This window comes from Copadichromis virginalis, linkage group LG12 (genome assembly GCF_057382275.1).
Source record: "Copadichromis virginalis isolate Kocher_CV1m ecotype Utaka linkage group LG12, C_Virginalis_male_GT1.1, whole genome shotgun sequence".
Taxonomy (NCBI): Eukaryota; Metazoa; Chordata; class Actinopteri; order Cichliformes; family Cichlidae; genus Copadichromis; species Copadichromis virginalis.
The window spans coordinates 2315213-2341837 of record NC_140629.1 but is presented as its reverse complement, the minus strand read 5'-3'; the positions used below and the strand labels follow the sequence as shown (position 1 = coordinate 2341837).

The 26625-nt window shown below is 43.5% G+C and overlaps 1 protein-coding gene across 2 annotated transcripts in view; it reads left to right on the top strand.

Moving 5' to 3' along the window:
* The window catches only part of LOC146696241 (whirlin-like), a 63279-nt gene extending 43541 nt beyond the window's left edge, over positions 1-19738 (top strand). Inside the window, exons 6-11 of one of the 2 annotated variants that reach the window (XM_085474339.1) lie at positions 6672-6857; positions 6961-7152; positions 10101-10809; positions 12847-13022; positions 13591-13719; positions 15674-19738. In XM_085474339.1, the coding sequence (XP_085330465.1) occupies positions 6672-6857; positions 6961-7152; positions 10101-10809; positions 12847-13022; positions 13591-13719; positions 15674-15850 (1569 nt within the window). In that variant the 3' untranslated portion in view covers positions 15851-19738. Of the gene's footprint in view, positions 1-6671; positions 6858-6960; positions 7153-10100; positions 10810-12846; positions 13023-13587; positions 13720-15673 lie in introns of both variants that reach the window. The other variant, XM_085474338.1, reaches the window with a different exon arrangement.
* The last annotated feature ends 6887 nt before the right edge of the window (positions 19739-26625 follow it).

The following is a 26625-nucleotide window of genomic DNA, read 5'->3' as shown; positions in this document are numbered from 1 at the left end:
AAAGCAGAGTTAATGCTGAGTTCAAGGTGGTGCTGTAAGACTAAAGGCTGGGTAGCATCCCACTAGGCATGAGCCTAGCGTTTGGACCTGCTTTAAGTTTGGTTGTACAAGTTTCGTTTTTGTTGTTCGTACCCCCAGCTTGGCTTTTTTTGTAAATAAATGGCACATTGGGTGAAGAGAATCCCTGCCTCCAAGTGTGCTTCCTCCACAGCATCTGCGGCCCCCCTAGGGTCCCTCGTTATTTTCAGTGTACATTATCCAGTTAAGTCACATTATGAGTAGTTTTAAAACCATTTCTTTCTTTCTTTCGATCAGTCCTTGACTTCAAGTTCCAGCCAGCTTTTGATTTTTTCATTTAAGAAATATTGCTAAACTCAAGAGCATGATCTCAAATAGTGAACTTAGTGCATTACTTTAATCCAACTAGGAGGAAATCAGGGCATTATTTTCATATTGTCTGTCTGTAGGAGCTGCAAATCCCTCAATCTGTTCAAAATGCTGTTACAACATTTTAATCCATTCATACATTTTCTCATCTCATGTCATTGTTAAAGCATCTGCACTGCCTCCCAGTGAGGTTTAAGTTACAATTTATAAGTTAAAAAAACCACTTAAAATTAGTGTATGTAAGACATGTTTGGAGTTTCTTTGTTTAAAATGGTTTATGTGGGTTCAATTTGATCTTGTATTAGCACATCACGAAGTGTACGGCACGGTCCAACTAAAATAAACAGCCATAGAAGGCCCTGACATTTAACTTTTACCCAAGAAAAATATTCTTTACTCTTAGGTTTGTATAGGTTGTCACACCCTTGAAATAATATTGGCACAACATATTTTACCAAGCGAGATATGATCAGTACTTCTTTTAGTTGCATCCTTTAGAGGTTGCCACAGTGGATCATCTTCCTCCATCTCACCCTTTTCTGTCTTCCTTCACTGAAACCATGAACTTCCACTCTAACCTGCCACTTCACCTTTCTTGTGTATTGTCCATTGCTTTGAATACTCCTTCCATCCTCACCTTTCTGTCTCCCTCTATCCACACACATGTAATCTGTCCACAGACTTTCATTCCTCTTATCTTCATTTTATACCTCCAGTACTCCTCCCTACTCTCGTCACAGATCACAATGTCGTCTGGAAACATCACAGTGCATGGAGACTCCAACCTGACCTTAACTGTCGGTCTGCCCATCACCGTTGCAAACAAGACAGGGCTCAGAGCTGATGGTGTAATCCTACCCACACCTCAAACCCATCTGTCCCTCTTTCTGCACACTTCACCACTGTCTTCATATTCTCATGTTCCTAGATCCATACTTAACATAAGCGTCTTGCACCATCCTCACGCGAACTGTATGTAGTGCTAAGTCGTGACTTATGGTAGATATCGGTCACTTGTATGACTTCATCTAATAGGAAATGACACTGATCATCACGCTAATTATCTTTGTTTTCATCACCTATTCGATTTTTACCCCTCAGCCGTAAAAGGCTGTGAACGCAGTAACTCAAGGAGATTCAAATTGGTACCATAATTATATCTACTAAAAATCTTGGATAAGTTTGACTCTCATTTACCTCAATCTCAAAGTCAGAGGCCGAGTTTTCTGAAATTCTTGTGAATGCAGAGAGGAAGTCAATCAGGGTGCAGATACTGAAAAGTTCAAATCTCAGTGACTTCGACCTGAAGTCTGTCTGCATATAGATTAGATTTGTTAAAATTACAATTTCCCCAAAATCAATTTTTGAATTATAAGCAAATTACTGATAGAATCTATATTTAGCCAAATCACAATTGTCACAATTAGAACATTACAATTACTGAGACAAAGAAACATCTGATAGGGAACTTCCATATCATTTTTGAACATTTGTTCTATCGCTGATGTATTTTTTATTATAGATCATGAAGTTATATTTTTGAAAATTGATAGTGGCCTAATTCAACTGAAACCATTTGAAAATCAATTACACAGCCTCTGGAGTCGGCAGAAATCCCTTCCCTTGCCTTCTTGGGTGAGTCGGATTAAACTTGGGGTTTCCTAACTCAACTCCACCAGACCTACTATTAAAACTGAGCTCACCTGCCGCTCAATGAGCATAACAGAAGAATCGTGGTAAGTGAGTGTTTGTATTGTGGAGAGATGCAACACTTTATGGACACTTGTTATGGCAACCAGGCTTGCAAGTTGAAGTAGGAACCCTGATAGAATTTACTAGTGAATCCTGACTTCCAGATTTGATGTCTTCCAAGAATTGTGGTGATTATAAATCAGTTTCTCTTGTAGCTGTAGTGGACTCTGGATCTAAAATAACTCAGTCCAAACACAAAAACAGCAGTTGAGGAGGCCGACCACGTGGAAGGTGACTGCGCCGAAACAGTTATGAGGGCCGACCACATGGGAAGCAGTGGCAGCACAGGAAAAACAGGGCTGGAGGGCAACAGTGGCGAAGAAGGGCTGTTGTTGGTGTGGTTTGGTGGATGTATGAGGGCATGCAGGCCGTGGACAGTCAGGACGTGGACGGGCAGGCCGTGCGGTTGTGATGACCTCTGGCATAGAGGACCAAATGGTGGTGTGGTAGCCGCAGGCGCTTGATCAGGTGTCTGAGCAGGTGGCAGCATGGCAGCCGCAGACAGTTGAGCTTGGAAATCCCAAAAAGAGAGTGAAGCACTGCAGCAGAGTAAGCCCGCAGAATTCAGCCACACAATCCTTATTCTCCTGCCACGCACCCCTCCTGCGGGGCCAGAGAGCTGGAGACCTCAGGACTTGTTGCCAGTGAAAGAGAAAACAAAGGAACAGCTGCAGCACTCCCAGTTTGGACGTGTGAAGGCCCTCACAGAGACAAACGTCTGAAACCGCATGCTGCAGATTCCATGCAGAGTCTGCTGGCTCCATTCTGGTCAGTTTGTACTGTCATGATCTGCCATGGTAGACTGCGTGGAGGTTGTGTTGTGCGTACCCAAATGCAGACGAACGAGGTGGAGCTAAACTTTAAAGAAAAGTGAGCCTTTATTCCTTTATATGTTGCTGGTTGTTCAGGCTGTGCAGGCCTCTGCTTCTCCCTCGGCAACGCGCTGATCAAGCGTCACACCTCAGCCCTGTGAGGTATGCTTAGACACTTAAGATCCTTAAACCGAGGATCCAGAGCTGTCGCAACCCTGAGCCGTACGATGTTACTTTTTTCCTTGCTCTTCTTCATTTTTGCTTTGAAGGTCTCCTCGAGTTTAACCATGTAAGCTGGGCTCACACTGCGATTTTTGGCCCATTTTGAGCTTCTCACACTGCTCACGCGTAAACACATAAACGTCGGTGAAAAAGACGGAGCAGCACGGCAGTGCTGCGTGTGATCTGGACACAAGCGATGGAGGCACAACTTGGAGAACTTTGGAAAGCTCATCCGAGCCTTTTCGATGTGGCATCACAAAATTATCACGACCACAACAACCGTGAAAATAGTTGGATTTACACTGCTGCTCAACCACAGCTGCCTGATCATGTTTTTTCATTAGCAATTTAGCAAAGTTGATGGTGGTGGTGTGTCTGTGTGAGTGAAAGACTGAGAGGGAGAGTGAGCGACAGATTACCTTCATTTTTATGGACGCACAGTGTGAGCACTCGGGTTGCATCAGAGCATCGTGACCTACAAACTTCTAACCCCTGCGAGTCAATCGTACAGTTTGAGCAGAAGCTGAATAACGCGGCTGAAAAAATTGCACAGTGTAGCCCAGCTTAAGCTGGGTCATCCTCAGAGACCTCCATCACTCGCGACAGGTGACACAAAGTTGGCAGCACCACTGAGCAGGAGACAAACTTCTCCCAAAAGTTCAGTTATATACCTGCAGTTATAGAGAAATACACTTCATTAAGAATTTGCTACATTCACTCACATAAGGGTAAAATGCTTGACCCTGCACTCTTTCTTATGAAAATGTGCAATTTGCTGTTTTTCAAGTTCCAGTACGTTTGGTGGGCTATGCTTGAAATGGCCTTTGACCTTTCTGCATTTTGTCAGTGTGCTGTTAAATGGACTGTTCTGTAGAGAAACTGTGACGGCTCGATGGAGGCTGTGTGTGATGCAAGGCATGTGCTCAAACGGCAGCTGCCTGCCGCTGCGACCATGTTGCGTGCACTGTCAGTGGTCAGCGTGCTGACCTTATGTTCAATTCCCCACTGTCTAGCTAGCTGCATAAAGTGCTCAGCGCACGTGTCAGTGAAGTGCCTCTCCTCCATCTTCATAACAGTCAAAGCATGCAACTGAAGTTCCCTCTGTGGTGAAAAATAATGCGCTGTTACCCCAAGGTAACTGTGAATATCTAGAGAAGTCCAGTGGCCTCCGGTGAGTGCAACCGTGTTGGTCTGCCCCAAAGCCTCCTCGACTTTCTCATCTTCATACAAGTTGTGTATCTTGGTTACAGTGGTAGCTATTGAAGGCAATTCATGCGTGGATTTGTTGGATGCTATGCGAATTATTTCAAGTAGCCCCTCCTCCTCCACAATGTTAATCGGCCTGCAAGCGGTAGCCACCCATTTTGCTGTGGCTGTTGAAAGTTTGTTAGTTGTAGAATTGTCCAGACATCTCCTTTGAAAGCTGTCCAGCGTGGTCTGCCTTTGGCGAGAGGGAGGAGGGCTCTCTGCGTTAGCTGTGTGCTTGGCTAGCAAGCGGTATTTGAGACTGGACGTACTGCGGTGATAACACAGTTCACATCAACGGTAAATACAAATTACTTTGGTCTTGTCAAGACAACCATATGGCATTGCTTTAAAATTGAACTTGCTGTTCAAAAGACCTTTTTCTTTATCCATTTCTGCTCACATCTACAACTGCTGCATGCGTCGCTTCCTGATTTCCAAAAAAAAAAACTGGGCGTGCCAAAGGTCACAGGTAAAAGGTAACTGTGCCAAAGGTCACAGACCGCAGGTGTGTGAGTGCGTTAATTCCACGTCAAAAAAAAAGAAGGTGTTAACATTTTTTTGCACTAACACATTGTTATCGCGTTAACTTTGACAGCCCATATTATATTATATTATATTATATTATATTATATTATATTATATTATATTATATTATATTATATTATATTATATTATGCAAGGCTCAGTTAGCTTTACACAAAAATAAGTGGTATAAATGGCCTTCAAAGAGTTACGTTTTAGGTGGCTAATCTCAAGATCAAGAGTTCCAGTATTGACTATATTAGAAATGAGCATATCGGAGGGACAGCTCAGTTTCAGTGGTTTGGAGACAGTTAGAGAAGCATACTGACATGATTTGGACATGGAGGAGGAGGAAAGTGGATATGTTGGACAAAGGAATTTGGAAATAGAGTCGCCAGTCAATATTAAAAGAAAAAAGACGTCAGAGGAGGTTCATGGATCTAGTAAAGGAGGATATGTAGAGGGTTGGTGTAACAGAGAAGATGCTCTGGATAGGGTGAGATGGAAGCAGATCATCTGCTTCCTTTCATATTCTTCTGTCAGCAACCCTAGCTGACAGAAGAATAAGAAGAAAGTGGATAAAAAAAGAGCAAAATACCTTCTCCTATATTTTATTCCCTCTATAAAGGAATGCACTTTTACTCTTTTCACTAATATAGTGTTGTTGTGTATTCTGCCATATTTGCCTTTTGAGAAACCACTTCCATGTCAGCAGCCCTTGGAGGACAATAATTGCAGGCAGAATCCAGCAATGATTGGGTGCTTCTTTAACCTCCTAGGACCTGGCGTCCACATATGTGGACATCACAATTTGGGTTGTCTAGACCAAAATACAAAATTTTGCTCTACAAGGGCCTGATATTATACTGCTACTGTATTATCGAAATCCCATTTTTAAAAATAAGAAAATCTGGTAATTTCTTTTATTTATATTCTTCAGGTCCAGATCAGCCCAAATAGCAAAAAGAAATTAAAAATGCCATGAAAGAGTTTGGGTCTTAGGAGGTTAAGAAATCATTGTAATTATGACCTAATAATGACCTAATATCATCTAAAAGATATTAGGTCATGACAAGTACTGATGACTGGTCACAACAAATCCTTCAATCTATAGAGCCTTGGAAAATAACCCCTGTGAGGCATATGTTGGTATACTGTTGTGCTGTATAAATCAAATCAACTTGAATTGAGGTGAACTGAACTTATCAATCAATCAGTTTATTTATAAGCACATTTGGTCAACCTGTGTTGTTCTGTTAAAACCTCCCAATTCTTTCATCTTTGGGCTGAAGGAAGGACAACACTCGGTGTATAAAGCCACAATCATTTTATTCCATACAATTCTCATTATTCCATACAACACTTTTGCGCAATAACCATCCGGGAGCGCGGGAGGGTGTCCGCCTGATCTCGAAGTGTCTGAGCGTTCCTCACATTCTTATAGCTTCAGCCCCCCCCGTCCTAAAACCTAAACATCCACATTCTTTCTCTCTCTCAGTGAGCCTGAGTTATGACCTTGGCTTCCTGCGCAGTCTGTTCTGTTCTTTTCTAATAAGACAAATAAGGTGATGACACTCTGAAAACAGTATTTCTTATAACTCAGCAGTATATGAAGAATTTCCATTGCATGTCACAGTCCTTGTAGTATTAGACACAATGACAACATGTTTCATCTCTCCTATATTTGATTCCATCATTTTTCACTTGTCAAACTATTGCTCCATCCAGCCAGCAGGATACAGAGGTGTGGGCCCACCCAGTGCTCAGGTGTCACTGGAACAGCAGGCCTACATGTTGCTGACAGATCCAGAGAGGCAAACCATGGCCTACTACCTGCAGGAGTACCAAGAAGGACATATAGGAGTAGAGTCTCTGACCATGGCTCTGTTTGAGCTTTTCAATACACATGCAAAGGTACATCGCTACACATCACCTGACTCCATGTCTGTATAATCCTTTCTTCACTGTACTATAATCATATCTTATTTTTTTTGTTTTGTCTTCTTCTTTCTGCCAGTTGTCCATGTTGTCTGAGATGAGGAGACTGGTGGCGCCACAGGATCTGGACGTGTATGATAGACTGGTGTTGCAACATGGAAGGGAGTCTCACCAGTCCTGGCGTGGAGGCCTAGAAGTGTGGCAGTCTCAGGGCCACTGTAGCCATATAGCCCCTGTGATCCATGATGCAGAGCAAACCATCCCTGCTATGGTTGGTCCTTTATTTATTTATTTTAAGTACATTGTGTGGTGTAATGCCTTTAATCTTTTGATTTGTCTTGAAGTGAAGTGAAGTAATCGCTACCTTATCATGGTGAAGGGGTTTGTGTGTCCCAGGAATCCCCCGGGCTATGTCGATAGGGGGCTTTTGCCCCTCGGTAGGGTCTCTCCCATGGCAAATTGGTCTTGGATGAGGAACCACACAAAGGGTGATTCACTAGACCCTTATGTGCACACAATCAAGGGAACAGTTCACTCTGCCCGAGATAGAATTACCTGGGTACCCCCCTGGAGCCAGGCCTGGGGAGGGTGCCCAAGGAAGAGCACCTGCTGGCAGGGCCTTAGCCAATGGGTCCTGGCCTGGTGTGGCCCAAATAAGGGACATGGGCCACCTTTCCAATAGGCCCACCACCCGCAGGATGCGCCGTAGGGGTTGGGTGCAGTGTGGGCCGGGTGGTGGCCAAGGGCAGAGGCCCTGGTGGACAGATCCCTGGCTACCAAGGCTGGCAATTAGGACATGGAACATCACCTCTCTGGTGGGGAAGGAGCCTGAGCAGGTGCGTGAGGTTGAGAGGTGCCCCAGACCCTTCGGATCAGAGAACAGGTCCTGACTGTCATCTGCGCTTACACAACAAACAACAGCTCAGAGTACCTGGCCTTCTTAGAGTCCCTGGGTGGGGTACTCGAGGGTGCTCGCCCTGGAAATGCTGTTGTCCTGCTGTGCCTACAGTGAGACCTGAAACGGTGTGATTGGGAGGAAAGGCCTGCCTGATCTGAACCTAAGCTGTTCTGTTACTAAACTCTTGTGCAAGGATATTTGGCATGTAGGCTGGAGCAGCCAGGGATTAAACCACCCTGAAGCAGTCAAATAATTTCTTGGTAGCAGGACCCCTGGGGTGGGTAGGTTCCCAATGAAAGGTGAAGAGTCTGGATATTGTAGGGCTGTCTTATTTGATATGCCTCTACAAAGTTGTGTGGACATCAGGGCCAGTACCTCTGACTTGGCAGACAGGGGTGGTGGTTCCCAAGAAGGACTGGAGGCAGGCTCCTACTATAGTTTGTCAGCCTCCCCGGGAAAGTCTATGTCAGGGTGCTGAAAAGTAGAGTCAGTCTGTTAGTTGAACCTTGGATGCAGGAGGAACAACAGTTTTTGTCCTGGTCCCAGAAGACTGGACCAGCTTTTTATCCTCTCAAGGATATATGAGGTTGCATTGGAGTTCGTGCAGTCAGTTAGATGTGATCTATGGACCCAGAGAAGGCATTTGACTGTGTCGCTTGGAGTATACTGTGGGAAGTGCTTCAGGAGATCAACAAACGGATTGGTGCTGCAGTTGCAGTAATGCAGACGCTCTATCGCTCTATTGTGGTGAAAAGAGAGCTGAGCGTAAAACCAAAGCTCTCAATTTACTGGTCACTCTACATCCCTTCCCTCACTGATGGTCACTAGCTCTGGGTAGTGACTGAAAGAGCAAGACTGCATATATAGGCAATGGAAATTAGCTTTCTCCAAAGTGTGGCTGGCCTCTTCCTTAGGGTGAGGAACTCATCCGTCTGGCAGGTTCAGAGTTAGAACCACTACTCCTAGACATCGAAAGAATCCAGCTGAGATGGTTTGGCCAATTGATTAGGATTGTCTCCTGGGCACATCCTGGTGAGGTGTACCAGGCATGTCCCACCAGGAAGAGCCCCTGAGGACCCAGGACATGCTGGAGAGCTTCTATATCTTGGGTGGCCTAGAAACATCTTTGTTCCCCCAGTTACGATGGAGGTGGCTGGGGAGAGGGAGGTTTGGGCTTCTCTGCTTATGCTGCTGCCCCCGCGACCTGACCCTGGATAATTGGAAGACGATTGATGGATGGATGGATGGATGGATGGATGGATGGATGGATGGATGGATGAATGAATGGTTAACTCATGCTGGTGGACAGTTTTGTGTATGCCTGCATTTCAAATGCATCCTTTAATGTGAAGATTTCATACTTTAACGTTACATATATAAAGTGTAGTGTGATGGTCTGTGTCTGTTTTGATGCCCCAGGAAGACTTGCTGTGGTAAATGGAACCATGAATTCTGCTGCCTACCAAAATATCCTAAAGGAAAATCTCCAGCCATCTGTTTATGACCTTAAGCTGCAGCGCACTTGGGCTCTGCAGCAGGACTATAACCCAAAACACACCAGCAAGTCCACCTATGAATGGCTTAAGAAAAACAAAATAAATACTTTGGAGTGGCCAGTCAAAGACCTGACCTGCATTTTTAAGGTCATGACACAACATGTCAATCAGATTCAGGTGTGGCTGTATTACAAAAATTCTGCAAAGATGAGTGTACCAAGATTCCTCCATAGGACTGTAAAAGATCCAGTATCAGTTATTGCGAACGCTTGATTGCAGTCGTTGCCGCTAAGGTTGTTGCAGTTATTAGGTTTAGGTGGAAATCAGTTGTTCCTTTTTTTAGTTTAGATTTCACTACATAGGTTTGGATATTTTCCCCTTTATAATAAACACCTTCATTTAGAAACTGCAATTTGTGTTTACTTGTGTTATGTTTGTCTACTGTTTAAATTTGTTTGATGATCTGGAGCATTTAAGTGTGACAAACATACAAAAAAAAACAGGAAATCAAGAACTTTTTCACATCACTGCATTTGCTTGTACAAATATCTAACAGTTTATCCGCCTTTACATAATTAACAGTTCTTAAATACATGTTTTTCTGTCTTTACGTTAATCTAACCTTGTTCTGACTCTCTGTACTCAACATGCACCATGTGATGGCTACAGATGTTCTCATTTTATTTTTCTGAAAAAGTCATTAGTCCATGACAAGCTGTGTTTCTAAATATACAAGATCTAAAATCTTAAAGATAATGATTAAAGAGGCAACATTCACTATTCATGTTGGATTTTTGTATGTCACTGCCTTTTTCTGAATGACAGGATGAAACGCAGGCTTCAAGTGAACCTCTTCCACCCTTCAGAGCTGCTTCTGTCCAGGCCCAAAGAAGACCATTCCCGGAGAAAGAGTTCAATTGCAAGCCTTCAGCCAAAGTGGTGCAGCCCATTTCTTGCCTGCTCATCACTGGTCCCACCCATTTACTCCAGGACTGTCCCCACAAGCCTATCAAATCCCTTCCCACCAGCCAACACCAGCCAAAACCAGCCTCCCCCCACCATGCATGCCCTGGTCCCACCCACTACACTTCCCTTAATTCCCTTCAACACACCTGCCAGAATTCCTTCCATCTCTCTGATTCTGAACACCACAATAATCCCCATTTTGATTACCATGTCCACCATCATAGCCAGCCCATTTCAGGTCACCACACCTGCCCAGGTTTCCTGCATTACCGGGACTTGCCCAGCTCTGCTAAACCAGAGGCATCTATCAAGTTTTCTTCTAGATCCCGCTCCTATGAAAAGTCTTCCGTCTTGTCAATGTCTGCATCCTCTTCAAAAGCAGCAACTCCCCTGCCATCCCCTCAACCATCTCATCATCCCTCACCATGTCCGTCCCCGTGCCCCTCTCTCATCACGCCTGCTGCTCCATCCTTTAGCGCTGACCAACGCTGCTCACCTGCTCTCACACAGAAAGTCATTGTAACAGAAATGAACCGGCTATCAGCAGATGCCAGACCACAGCAAAGAGGTAAATGGTGTGTATGTAATACTTTTCTGCTGTATTTGAGCACACAAATGTTCTTAAAGCTTGTCTCATTCACCCATTCAGACACACTTTTGTTTAAAAGCTTTTGTCTATGCCCAAGCACTTTTAACCAACATTCTCTGATGGATCCATTGGGGGTAACTTGGAGTTAAGTAGGTACACAGTCTGTGTCTCTGTGTGTTTGTGTTGTTTCTCAGTACAGAGAAGCACTCAACTTGTAAAATGTATTAGTAATAACCAGAACAACACATGTTTTGTGACTAGAAACATGTAGGCGGTTGCCCTGCTTATATCTTGATGCGTGCTCAATCATCCAGGGGAGGAAATCCCCAAAAGTTGGTTCTGTTCATCTGGACATGTTCAGTGGGAGAAACATTTCATCATCATCCAAGTGACTTCTTCAGTCTCAGCTGACTGCAGGTTTACACAACCTTATAAACAGTACATTTGCACAATGTACCTCTGATCAATGGCCATGAGTCCCATTCACAGAGAGTTGGGGAATGGCTGCAATCACAGCATGTAAGATGGTGACAGATGTACCTTTAGGCCCCTCCTCCATTCAGAGATGGTCTTTCCCTTTTCACGTAAATGGCCTCCTTGACTCCGCCCTCAAACCAGCATTCCTCCCTGTCCAGGATGATACATCCTCATCCTTGAAAGAGTGTCCACTGGCCTGTAGGTGTGCATAGACTGCAGAGTCCTGGCCTGACGAGGTGGCTCTTCTGTGTTGTGCCGTCCTCTTAGCCAGAGGTTGTTTGGTTTCCCCGATGTATAAATCCTGCCAATCCTCCTGCACTTACCAGCGCACACTATGTTACTCTGTTTGTGTCGGGGACCCGATCCTTGGGGTGGACCAGTTTTTGGCGCAGCGTGTTTTGGGGTTTAAAAGCCACAGAGACCCGGTGTTTAGAAAAAATGCGTCTCAACTGCTCTGATACTCCTGACACGTACGGGATCACTACAGGTTTTCGCTTGGGCAGCGGTTGTCCTTCTCTCCTGGATCGGCTGGAGCTTTCTGTAGGAGCCTTCCCAGCTTTGACAAAAGTCCAGCTGGGATAACCACATTTACTCAGGGCCTTCTTGATGTTCTTCTGCCTCCCTGGCTGCAAGGTCTTAAACAATCAGGCCCCATCTTATCTTAATGACCTTGTAGTACCATATCACCCTATTAGAGCACTTCGCTCTCACGCTGCAGGCCTACTTGTTGTTCCTAGAGTATTTAAAAGTAGAATGGGAGGCAGAGCAATGGTGAGGGAAATTCCACACACACTCCTCTTCTGCCCCGCCACACTTGTAATTCACACACACTCACGCGCAGGTAGTCCAGGGATGGGAAACACAAACAAACCAGGGAATCTAGTCATGGAGACAGATGAGAGAATCAACACTAGGAAAGCCACGAAGGAAACACTGGAGATCATTTTACAGCCGGGCAACACTAGGATAGTTGCTTAACGTTCCAGTGACGAGAAACACCGAGCCACCGTCTTGAATGCTGGCCAGGAGAGGCGGGAATCATGAGCCACAAGTGAGCAATCGCTAGAGAGAGCGAGGGGGAAAAACAACAACAAATACCTGTAGCCTGTTTGAGCCAGCCGGGGACACAGGGACCATGACAATTAGGCTTAAGACATTCCTGTTTGATAAAGCACAGAGTTTAGGTTGGATCCGATGATCCTCAATGCTCCATTAGTTCTGCTGGAACTGGTGTAGGTTACTGGGAGATTCCCATGATGCAGTGAGTGTTTCTTCTTCAGTCACCCTTTTCACTCACTGTGTGTTTAGAAACCTCTCTGCATATAAACATTAGTTACTATTAATGTCTGGCTCTCTTCCACGGTGTGTCTTTGTCCTCACCCCAACAATTGTGGCAGATGGCCACCCCTCCCCGAGCTTGGTGCTGGTGGAGGTTTCTTCCTGTGGAGTTTTTCTTTCCCACTGTCGCCAAAGCGCTTTTTTTCTATATAATTAAATTTGAATTAAATTCAGTGTATGCTAGCTAACTCCTCCCCCCAGGGGCCACCCTGTCACAGTTGTCAGACAGCGGCCAGACTCTGAGTGAGGACAGCGGGGTGGATATAGCAGAGGCAGGAGGCTTCAGTAAAGATGGCAGCCCACGACCTAGCAAAACTCACCGGACCCATCTGGAACAGCCAGGATTTCATGCACTTTCTCCAGGGATTGGCAGACAAGTGAGGGTTTTCATTACTAAGCAATCTTTCAGTAGCATATCTTTTAATGTGTTCAAAACAAGCAAATTAGTGCTGGTGTAAACCCAGTTTTAGTTTGTGATTTCAGAATTCACTGGATCACCTCTTTTGTTGCTTTAATTTCTATTTTAATCGGTCAAGTTTGCAAAGTAAAACCACAAGTTCTTACCAACAAAAGCAGAGGGAGATTAAAGTAATCTCCTTGGTGATTGTTTATACAGCTGTCTATGATTGTGATCTTAAGACCTGAAGTTACTTTGTGGGCACCTAAACAAAACTCTTAAAAGCTTTATTGAATTCAAAGGAAATCTTGTTATTAGCATTAGGCTAGAACACGCGAGGGAAAACAAAGGGAACACAGTAACATTAGACTCAGACGCATTGATGTGTAAATAAGGCTCCATCACCTGAAGAAAATGAAATGTTGTTTACTATATTGAGATTTTCAGATGTTCACCTACAAGCTAGTGGCTAAATTGCATGCAGTAAGATGCTACTTCTTGCTCACAAATATATTTTTCTTAGCTCTCCTTGCTTTGTTTCCCAGCAGTCTCCTTCACCTGTACCAGTGCCTACTGCTGTGCTGGTGCGAGTGTTGAAAAATTCAAACACCTTGGGCATCGCAATAGAGGGTGGAGGAAGTACACGCCAACCTTTGCCTCGCATAGTCTCCATTCAGGTAAGAAAGCGTTAGAAGGTTTCAAGTAAGTCACTGTTTAAAGTCTTCCAAGCAACAAAATGTACTGAAACTGCAAAAAACAGTAAAACATAAAAAGAAAATCCTCTCTCGCCCTTGTGGGTGATCCATCCTTCAAGTGTGAATTTCAGATGTTGTTCCTGGGATCTGCTGGAGCCCCTCATCTAGCTTGGGAGTCACTGCACTGAGTGCTCCGATTACCACTGGGACCACTGTTACCTTCACCCTCTTATCTTCTCTGAGCCCTTGATGCTTTTCAAGCTTCTTGTGTTCCTTCTTCCTGATGTTGCTGTCATTCGGTATTGCTATGTACCCTCAGAAGATCTAGTAGATGATGTGAATGCAGCACTATGGAAGATATCTACCACCACCATTACTGAGACTAACAAGCTGATCTACAGCATGGCAGCAGCAATCAGTGAGAAGCTTAGCTACAAGTTGAACAAGGAGCAGTACCCTGCATGCAGAAGGAGACTAGAGGCCAGGATCAAGGTAGAACGGGGGGTAGCCAACTATCGGAGCTGCTGAAAGGTGCAACAAAGGAGGTGCCCAAGAAGTGCAGCAAGCTGTCCATAACTGAGGCCTTGGAAACTGCAAAGCAAAGTCTCACAGCCTTGGCCAGCCGCTTGAAGACATACACCAGAAAAATAGAAGGCTGCAGAATAAACCAGCCGTTCTTCACAGAAGCAGCCAAGGTGTACTCTCAGTGGCAGGTAACAATATGAGAACAGCACCACCAAGGCTGGAGACCAGGGGTTGGCAACCCTGGGCATGTGTGCCACAGCTGACATGTGAAGGGTTAACTGATGGTACAACCAAAGCTGGACTGGCAATCGGCCCACCGGGCATTTGCGATGTGATTTTTTGTTTTTATGGGCCGATGATTTTTTTTGTTTTGGGGGGTTTGGGTTTTTTCTTTGTAGTGGTATAAACAATAAAAGGTGGTGGATTGGTCAGGATCTGGCCGGTGTGTAAAAATAAGTCAGTTGTTTGGTGGTGGCTGTAGCGGAGCTTCCACAGAGGCCAGTGGGTGGATGAGGGAAGGGGAGGCAGAAGGAGGAGAGACGCGAGGCGGCCGCCGGTCCGAGTGTCAGGTGAACTGAACTTCAGGTAAGAAGTTATGAGCTGCAGTCTATCTGGGTCAGATATGAACCAAGTTTAGGTGGAGTTTATTTTCGTTGTGCTGGGAGAAGGACGCAACCCATAACAGCAATGCTGAGTGACTAGTGGATCTAAGAACAGACCACAGCAACCTCGCTGAACAGGGCCCAGTAATCATCACAGTGGCAGACATCCCAGATGAAGAGTGAAGAGCTGGACAGCACCAAGCCCCGACATGGTTCACCATAGTCACGTTTCATCACTCACCCAGGTGACTTCTTCAGTCTCAGCTGACTGCAGGTTTCCCCAATCTTATAAACAAACTTTTCACTGGCAAGTAATGTCCCGTCACAGCAGAATGGAATTCCAGCAGTGATAGGAATGAGCGCAGGAAACCCTGGCGTCTAGATGCAGGTGGTGGAGATCAAGATGGAGGCTTGAATGGAGCCTGAGTTATATGGGAGAGACATCTTCAAGGTAGACGAACAGATGAACAGTGAGATTTAAAGTGCGCAGAGTGGAGGCTGAAGAAGGCTGAAAGATGATTTGACTGGACCAGTGATGTCAGCAACGAGTTTGAAAGCATGGGAAAGCGTGACGCATGAATTAGTCACCAGACACGAGGGAAGCAGGCAGATGTGTGATTACACATCTGCCTTATTGAACTAATCATAAACTTTTATTTATATCTTAAATTCAGTCCAAGTGTGTTTCAAGCTATAGTTGCCTTGGACTGTACTGTAACTTCAAGAACAACAAACTGTTCTGTCCATGAGCGCCTTAATCCTGCTAACATTATTGTCTTTCTATTCTTCTCTCATGTTCCCGCTGACAGAAAGGAGGCTCGGCTCATAACTGCGGCCAGCTGAAAACTGGCCAGGTCATTCTGGAGGTTGATGGCATCCCCTTGCAAGGCCGGGAACACAAAGATGCTGCCAGGATCATCGCTGAAGCCTTCAAGACAAAAGAAAAGGGACACATTGACTTCCTGGTAGTTGAGCCAGGGCTCTAGTATTGGAACTTTGCACTTTATGCAGCTTGGTTTAAGAAAACACTGTTTTACGTGAATGATGCTAAACTCCATATGGTGTTGTCCTATAATCAAGGCTCATATTTTATTTTCAGGGAAAGGATTATTGGACTGATGTATCAGGTACTTGTTGATTGCACTCTAGAGAAATTTGCACAATTTAAAGTAGGTAGTATGATAACAATTGTTATAAATACCTGTGCTATTTGCAGTTGTTTAGTTTTTTTCATTTTATTTGTTTCACTAGAAGAGCTATTAGCACTAATTGATGCTACAGCAAGTAATACTGACAACAGCCAATCATGCCAAAGTGAGTGAACCTGGTCTTTGTATGCTTTTCATTGTTTAGAGAATCCAGAGAAACAGAACTGTTTACAGTCTCTTATGGCAAAGAGCAACAGTATTATTGCACTTACCAACTTAGCATGTAGAACTTCAATACAAGCATACAGTTAGGTCAGATTAATTGCTTAATTAGAAGATCCATTATATGGACTAAAATGTTGGGCCACCTACACACTTTATCTTCAGTAGCTTTTAATACATCTCATTCCACAGTTATAGGCATTGATATGGAGTCGGTCTGTCCTTTGAGCTTCCACAGCTTCCACTTTTCTGGGAAACCTCTCTGCAAGGTTTTTCACGTGTCTGTGTGAAGTTTTGCCCATTCGTCTAGAATAGCAATTCTGAGATCAGCCACTGATGGTGGAAGAGAGGACCTGTGTCACAATCTCCATTCTAGTTCACCCCAACAGTGTTTGATGGGGTTGAGGTTGGGGTTCTGTGCACTGTGTGTCAACCAATCATGCATTTCTGTACTTTGCATTATGGTAAATGGTGAATGAACTGATTCCTATATAGCGAGCTGTTGTTTAGTGAGTGAAAGCTTACTGAGCTGTCAGTCAGACTAGAAAAATGCTTCAGTCCATTTTGGTCCATTTTAATTGCTTCTAAGATTTCCAGTAATAAACATAATGAGTACCACGTGATCACAACTGGCAGGATTTAGTGATAAAAGCCAATTTACAATTAAAGATGACCAAGCAACTCAAGCAGACTAATAAGTAATAAGTGTTTTTTCTTTTTTTAGTGACACTAGTTTTACAGTATTTAATAGCTCCACACAAATACAAATGGAATACTATCTTGTACATATTACATGAAAAACTAAAACAGTTTAATTCTAATAAATATTATAATAACACTTTATTATATTGTTATAATCCTACTCCACCTTTAACTCTTTTTTTTCACCCAGCTGTATATGTTTGTGCCATCCTCACCATGAAACCATGTCCAAACACATATACTGTAGATATCAGTGCGAGTCTGACATGAATCACCATATATGATTATGATATTCATGTTTATACAGAAAGCAGTTTGACCAACTACTTAATGAATGGAGGAACTCACAGTTTGCCCATACAGCTGTTGCTGAAAATCATCTAAAAATGATATAAAATCACTGGACGTCATCATCAACAGTGAACTGCATCACTCCTAATTAGAGTTTACATGGATTTATTGCAAAACTGTTGAAATAAAGTGCTTTGGCTTTACTGGGGATACTAACAAAGTTGATTAATATTTATAAAAGATAAAATCATCCCTGTTCTTATCATTGATAAATACTATGAAATATTGAATGATTGTATAATGAAATAGCTACAGAAAAGAGTGATGCTTCTGAAAAAGTAAAAATCATTTCAATGTCTTAGTCTTAAAATGGTTGTGAAAGGTTTTCAATCATTCATCAGTTGAAGGGACTGACTGACTCATGTTTTGACATATATGGTGAAGCTTTCGATTGTTGCTGTCTTTTGTTGAGTCTGTGAGTTGCAGAGAAAACTGCAATATGAGTGATTTTTCTGCTATGAGAATTGTACCAAAATGATTGAGTCCATAAATGTCTGGGAACGTAGGAAACTAGTTGTTGGACTTTTGGGAGAGAAAACCTGTTCAGGCAGCCGATACACAGACGTCTTTTATTATAAAGCCTTGCTGTTTTAATAGACACAGTGTGCCACTTAGCATTGTGTTGCTGAAACATGTACGCCCTTCCATAACAAAAGGTCAGTGGCAGCTTGTCTTGCACACTCATCTCCCATCAGTCTACCATCAAAGACCGGAGGTTTATCCACAATGTGCATGCACAAACAACCAGAAAAAGCCTTCTCAGCTTGACAGGTTCCAGTGTTTGTTAAGGAGACACTTACACACCTGTGAAATCAAGAAACACTTTATTTTAAAAATGGGATCCAAGGCAAGAGCAGCTTTCAGCAACAACAGCCAGTCTCAGCTAGAAAATGGTAGTAATGTGAACAATGGAAGCAAACAGACAAGAAGCAGTTGTGAAACATGAAAGGTTTCGCTTTCACTTTGGTACATGCTTAATGGATGCCTTCAGATCTGGTCTGGTCCTGATGGAAAACCGTTGTTTTAAAGATTGAAAAATATGGGTTTTTGAGATTTGCACATCTTTGCAAAATCATGACCTAATTTTAAAACTTGCCAGACACAAAATGACTTTGTTATGTCCTGAGCTAATAAAAAATTAAATCGGAAAGAGTTAAGAAAAGGTAACTCGTAGATTCTTCAAACAAGCACCACATATCCCAGTTGTTCTCTTGGCTTGGTTTGGTTTTGCTGCCGTCACAGATGTCATGAAGTGTGTGTGTGTGTGTGTGTGTGTGTGTGTGTGTGTGTGTGTGTGTGTGTGTGTGTGTTTGTGTTGAAACCAAAATGAACTGAGAGCAAACTGTGTCTCAGTTCAAGTATATTGACTTTATACTGTTTTTAAAGACATTTTACACAGTGTTCAACCTTTGTAGAAAAAGGTGATTGTGGCTGATTTTCCTGTAAAAGATCTGCTGTTTCCTATTGTTACTTGACCTTAGGGGAGGAGGAGTGCTTGACATGAAAATGTCCATATCATTATTATTATTATTATTATTATTATTATTATTATTATTATTATTGCCAAAGGTGAGAAAAGAGGATAAATGGCCTATACAGTAGTGGCATTCAGACAGCACTCAAATAGGAAAGCTTTCATATTGGTTACATTCTTACCTTTTATAGTCTCTCAGTTACAAAAATGATTCAACCAATTGATTGATGATTCAACAGGAACTTCCAGTTTTTATAAATTTAGCTGACACTAACAATACACCGTAGTTGGTATAGTTTTGGAGCAGTGGTTGTAAACCTCTGTTGTAGAAAAAAGTAGAGGACTCAGTCAGATCTGGGACTTTGCTATGTTCTATTTAAAGTGTTTATTAATTCCATAAGACATGGTGGTCTTGGCCAGTGCTATTTATTATGGCTTTATTGTATTTTTGTAATCTTATAATCCCATCACAGTAGTATAGTGATAAGATCTGCTGCGAGTGTAGGGTTTGAATGTCTGGATTTATCAATGAAGTGTTGATTAGAATACTGTGCAATTTGAATAACGTATAAAAATCGTGTTTTTGTTTGCTTGTTTTTAATCATGAGCGCAAACTATTCAGACAACATATACATATATATATGTATATGTTGTCTGAAAAGACTTCACATATATTTATAAAGGTGTATATGGAGTAAGTGATGAAAGGATAAAGGACTTATATACACAATTATGTAATTACTTTGTGGCTGATGTAACTGCTAACATCCCTTCTAAGTTTTCTTGCCCTTGTCCAATCACAGCTGTTACACCATCAATAACTATTTAAAACAATTCACTTGTTTTTGTCTATAAGGGATCTCGCAGTATTCTTTGTGAAAATGATTGAAATACTCTTAAATTATCTTGAAGACTTAATAAATAAGCACTGTAATAAAACATACACCCTATTTACTTAATAAAATTAAGGTAACAGATTAAAAGCTGTCATGGTCCTGGTTTATGTTCTACTTGGTGTCTCTTGACCTCAGTCTTCCATAGTCACATCTCTGCATCTTCCAGCCTTCCCAGTCATGTACCCATGTCTGTCTGTGTTCTCCCCAGCTCCTGTGTCAAGCCCATGTATCTTGGTCTTGGTCTCTGTGTTTGTACTTCCTGTTTTATTCTGATAGTCTATTTCATGTGTGTTATGTTCAGTTTTCTGATTAGTGTCAGCTACGTTTCCCTCTGCTCTGTCACGCTCTCCCTGATTGTAGGTGGTGTCTCTGTTTGTCTGTTTTCCTTCACATCAGTGAGTCACTTTACTTACTTACTTACTTACTTTAAAACGTTCTCTAAAACAGTGGACAGACCCACAGACCCATGACGCCCTTACCCAGTTAGCTAGAAGCTAATGACGCACTTCTTTTTTTTTTTTTCTTTTTTTTTTTTTTTTGGCCTGTCCCGTTTGGCTCTTTTGCATCAGAATTGTTGTCTAAATGCAAAGAAAGATGCCCAACGGATTTACTTTACCAAATTGACCATCCCAGCCTTGCCGTAATGGACCATTTGATTCACCTTTTATTGTTTATTTTATTTTCACTTACTGAATACGGGACAGACTTGACTGGGGGAAAGAAGGGGAGAAAGAAAGAGGGAAAGAGAAACAGCTGAGAAGAGGGACGGGGGAGAAGGGCAAAAGACAAAAACCAACAGAACGGGCAGAGAAAAAAAATGCATATATCAATCACCTGGATCACCTGCTGAGAAAGAAAAAAGAAAACAAGCAGAAGAGAACAAGAGTAATAGAATAAACAACATCACAATGATATATGGGAATATAACAGTAAATACTAAATGTTAAACATTATTGTGCAGCACATAAGATCAACAGAACACAGTGTGCTTTGAGGTAGGAGCCAAAAAGGGTGTAGTTTGTGGGTGTGATCACCCGTGTGTACACCTGTGAGCATGGATGCGCTTGTTTTTTGTTTTTTTAAAAGGTTCCTTCATGTAATAATCTGCTAGAGGGTGTGGGGGGGCCACAGCCCCGTCCTCCAGGGCATGAAGCAGGTGTGGAGGAGATCAAAACTCCAGACATCCAGAGGCCCCCAGAACACAAGAGACCAAGGAAGACCAACAGAGGGGCAGCCGCGCCACTGTCCCAGAAAGAGCTGAGGAGAGTCCCAGATGAGGGCTCACTCAGCAGCCGCGGAGCAGAAGCCAGGGGGGGTTGCAGTGACGCGCCCGTGAGCTCCGCCAGCAGCCAGCTGTGCCAGAGTGACCGAGCCCCAGGCCAAGAGGCCGGGGGCACCCCGCCTCCGAAGTGGCCCGAGCGAGCCCCAGGCTCCAGGCCCCGATAAGCGGCCGCCAAGGAGTGAGCCGGTGTGTACCTGGACGCCCATCCCCGGACACAAAGAACCACCAACGCACCGACACCTGAGGGAGTCCGCCACTGGCAGGGGAAGTGGTGGTAGGAGGAGATAGGCCTCCAAACCTTGGAGGGCCTGAGATGTCCCCAGAGAGGTGGCGGCTGACACCCAACCTGACATATAGACACAGACATACAGGCACACACAGATACAAACATCCATTCCCACCCTCATGCTCTCATATGCACTTACTCCACACTCAACCAACGTGGAGACAGACATCGAGAGACACTGTACACATGATCACACTCCCCAAGCGTACTCTACAAACCGGGTCTAGGTACCCTTGCCCCTGGAGGGGGGAACTGCACCCAGACCCAGGTGGTGTTACCCTTTTCCCTGCGGTGGGGGGAGGCAGACCGCCCCGACTCCGCAGCAGTAGGAAGGCCCCACACTCCAGACCGCAGTCGGACGGCCAACTCCTCCTAGCCCCCCCGCTCCAGCAGGCCGCAGAGAATGGGGGTGAGAGAAGACTCCAAACCTCCCTCCACCCGCTCATTGTAGTGTTGATGCATGTGTGTTCTAAGGTGCATTTAAAACCCAGGAGGGCATGGAGCTACCTGCCAGAGAGCAGCAGGTAAGCGCATGGTCCCTCCTGCTAGCCCTCAATGTCTACATGTATTTAAAATTGAGAGGTGGGCAACGACGCCAGGGGTGGGGTGTACACCCTGATGGTACTTTGGACTCCGTGATTGTGCCCACCCCCAAGATCCTATATGTATGTGTAATGAGAGTGTGAGTAATGTGAATGTCTAAGTTGTGGGATAAAATTGAGGCAGAGGCAGCCAGAAGGGGACAGAGGGGGGGGGATGCCTCCCCTGCACCCTGGTGACATACCCCTACTCCAAGGTCCTGCATGTGTGGGTGGTTGTGGTGGAGCGGGAAGAGGGAGGCAGCTGGAGATGGGGAGGGAAGGAAGGGAGGGGCAGCACACTTCAATGCTTAGTGCCTAGTGGGTCTAAGAGCAGCCATCACATCACAATCATCACAACAGCAGACATTTGGGACAATTAGCCAGGAAATGGCCGGAGGACCCACAATAAAATCACTCAAATGTGTGAAAATGTTCACGTGTCTCGCGAGTGAGCCAGGAGCGGCCAATCAGCATGGGTTCTGGTGTGACTGAGAACCAACTGAGTGGATAAATAAGCTTTGGCCCACGTCAATGCCCTCCCCCTCAACTTGCCCACCAGGTAAGATAATTTTGCGTCATTGCTGGGAAATGAGCGTGGAGAAAAAAACAAAAAAGAAAAGCCCATAGCGACTCTGTGGAATTGGATAACTGAGGGGGATCAAGACGGGAGGGACAATGGTGCGGAAGGAATGGCATTAGGGACAGAAACGGGTTGAAGGCTTTGTTATGAAGTGAGAATTTTCTCTCGACCATCGCATCATTAGAAACTGAATAGACTGTTCATGGGCGCCCAGAACAGAATCCTGTTTTGAGATGGCTGCTCGGGCTGGATCTAGATCTGGGTGCATTCATTCAAGTTCGCACTGTCAATGGTAGGCCTGCAAGCCTGTTCTTAAATTCAACAAGACTTTATTACAGAACACAATAAGAGTCACGGGGGATAAGGTTGATGGGATACTCAAGTGTGGAGCTACACACTTAGGTGTGGTGCGTGAGGTTCAAGCGTGGTTTTCTGAAACAGAGGGAGAGGACTGTTAGTGGTGGCACTGGAAATAGGAGACGGAAGAGAGTCTTAATAATCTGATCTGGTACGGCTTAGTGTTGCTTCTGTTTTGAAATCTAGATCCTTGGTCACTGAAGCTGTCCTCCAGAGAAAACTCTTCTGTAACTGACTGTCTATTCAACACAAAGCTGTGTAGACAGATGTTTGAATCAGCAAGTGAGTTCTTTGTTCACTGCAAGTGGTCAGCTGCATCATCTTTAGATGGTACAGACACTAAACCATCATCCACGTATACATGCCTTCCACAAAGTTAACTGTATCAACACCATGCCTCTGTGCTGCTTCTCTGATGGCTCATCGTAGGCTGGAGGCTGCACGGCAGGAGACAGCCAAAAATGCCACTGACGTCACTATCCTTGTGCCAGAAGAAGTGGAGAAAGTTGACAGTAGGACCTGTGCGTGGCAACCATTTGTTTCTTGGTATCTCAGCAGCAAATTCTTCTGTGTTTTGGTGGGAGAAACCAAACAGCTTAATCTGAGTAGACACAAGCTGCTCCTGATTGGTGAATTCAAATTCAGCAGATTCAGACCAATGACTGTATAAAACAGAGGTTCCCAAAGTGTGGGGCCCGCCCGCTAGGGGGAGCGCAGAGCCATTGCAGGGGGGGGGCGCGGTATGAAAAGAAAAAAAAAGAACGCTTAGACACTGCTGGCATAACGGACATGTTTTTGACGGGGCTCCCACACAAACGCAAAGCAGGAGATGAAGCATCGCTGAATATGTTTCCAAACCAACTTCCTTCCACACCAAAGACTAGAAAATATGGTGAAGCAAATCTTCCCTTTGGCTTCACCTGCACAAGTGCCGAGGTAGGTCTCCCTGCAGGATTGGTTTTCCCTGTGAGCAGCGCTGGGCTGTTTAACTCACGGACAAACAGGATCCCACATTCGTGATTTTTAGTTCAAACACTTGTTGTAATGTTGTAAAACAAAGGGGGCCTAGCAAAAAAAGTTTGGGGACCACTGGTATAAAAGATAGTCACTGGTTGAGACTGAGTGTGACTTTAGTGTGTTCCTCTGAGTTATTGATTCTGTCCCTAGTTAGCTAACATAAACTAATGTAACTATATTAGCTGCAACCAACCAATCACAGAAGGGCTGACTTTTGGGCCAATGGCACCCTGAAGGGCTGCAAACGCTGACAACAGCCCTTTCGTTCATTTTAATTTGCTGACATTAATAATAATAATAATAACAATTATTATAATTAATGATTATTAATAATAATAATGCATGAACCACAGCACAAACCAAACCACAGGAAACGGTTAAAGAGCAGGTAAACGACAGATTCTACAAAAACATGTCAGCACAAAGCGCAGATCTCCCGTTGGCACGTACACGGACATGCTGTCAGATTCAGAAAACCGACATTTCAAAGTTTTGTCACAAGCAGCAACAGAAGACCAAAAGTACACAAAAGCTACAGGAGAAAAATGAAAACAAGATGCAACAATGATGTTTATAAAATAAAATAGAAGCCAGTACTTCATATCATAGGAATGTAAGGATGAAACACAGACACCACACTGTTAAATGTTATGCTACCAATGGTGGATTCAGACAGAGACCAAGATGAAATGTCTAATCGTGGGTTTGAGTCCTTTTTGCCGCCCTCCAATGAGACTGAAGAGATGTTTTAGTGAAAATATCGACTCTGCTGCTCTGGCAGAAAGAAACAATCCAATTTGCTTCTTCTAAACAGCTGGAAGCCTGTGCAGTTTACCACTGGCCAAAACACACTGGATGAAAAGAGCCTGATTACCCAGTGGGGTTTTAAATCAAGACTTTTCTGTATTTGTAGCTGTTGTGTGAAAGACACACATTTTCTATTCTTTGCACAGTTTGTGGCTGAAATACACTTGGCAACTTCAAGCATGACTGTTCATTTAAAGAAACCAAAGCCCAGGAAAAACCTGACGCATGTTAAACATGAGGCTGAGAAACTGGTATGAAGTCAAGATGCAGTGAGATCATGCAGCCATGATCAGCTGGTTGTCAACTCCCATGTTTGTTTGCACATTTCCAGCTGCTGAAATGCTGAAAACAGAAGCATCTAAGATGCTGAGCAAAGTCCTGAGACAGGCACAGGAAGCGGACATATCAACCCCCACAGTGCTGTAAACTGCTGAACTGCAGCATTTAACATTCTCTTCTCAAGCTGCCTGGAAGCTTCAAAGCTCCCATTCAGGGACTTGGCAATGAGCGAGAAGTCAGATCAGAACTTCTAAGTGCTGAAATAATCGTCACTGATAAAGTGTCCATGGTGTCAACACACCTCTTCGCCTTTGTAGATGCAAAACTCAAACAGTGCAAAGGGACTGACCTTCAGTTCTTAACGATTGACTGTCTCTTTATTTTGCTGATTGCTTCTTGCCATAATATGAGTTGTTAAATACGCTGTCAGCTGTGCACCAACATGACAGTTTTTTCTTTGCTATATAATTCCACATATCTTCAGTGTGTATATACAAACTAGAAAGTGGTAAAAATAAAGAAAAAGCACTGAAGCACCTCAGGCGTGTCCACACTTTGTCTGGTAGTGTAAATAATATCATGTTTCTGTGTGGAAATAAAAAAATAAGGAATAAATAAGAGTTTGCTATTGCAAAAAATAAATATTTTCAAGGTAGATTTTCAAATATTAGTATCAAAGTGTCACATTGCCAAAGCATTTGGTCCTTATGGTCAACACCAAACTTGAAGACCATAATGTATGTGAGCATCAAAATACAGGTTCAGTCCTTCTTCACACCTCTCGATTTGTCAAGTGACCAACATTTGCATGTATTCTGCTATGTAACAGAATAACTACAGTGCTTAACATATTTATTAGACCACCTCTTATAAAAACAAGGAAAAACAAGCATTTGAGGACTCAACAAAAAACAATGTTTCATACAATTTATATCAGAAATTAACAGTTTAGCAGCATTTGGTATTTTGATGAAAAAACTATAATGTGCTTTACTATTGTTTTCTGAATTTTACAAAAGTACAATATAACAATCATAATTTCATTATCACATTAGAATTGTCTGTGCACTTTGCTGGATCAACCATTACAGAAGCTTAAAACTTTGGTGATTACCAGTACTGTGGCAGCTGTGGCATACACCTCACACTGGGTGGGGGTCTAATAAATGTATTAAGCACTGTGTATTTACACTACTGTGCAAAACTTTTATGCATGTGTGAAAAATTACTGTGAACAGAGAATGCTTTCAAAATAAAATTGTTGATCATTTATTTTCATCCATCAACAAAATGAACAAACAGAAATCTAAATCATATCAACATGTGGTGTGACCACCCTTTGTCTTCTTCTAGGTGCACGTGCACAGTTTTTGAAGGAGCTCGGCTGGTTGTTCCAAACATCTCGGAGAACTAAGCACAGATCTTCCTCACATCCTTCTGGGTCTTCATGTAATCCCAGACACACTCCATGATGTTGAGATCAGGGCTCTGTGGGGGCCGGACCATCACTTCCAGTACTTCTTATTCTTATTTTCACTGAAGAGAGTTCTTAATGATTTTTGCTGTGTGTTTGGGGTCGTTGTCCTGCTGCACAATACATTTAGGACCAATAAACAATCATTTATATTTCTGAAAGCGTTCTTTGTTTACAGGATGTTTCACAACTGCCTAAAACGTTTGCACAGTACTGTATATGTACATATATGAACAGTATATGTTCATATATGTACATATACATATATGAACATATACTGTTCATGTTCTGTCTTTTAACCTCTG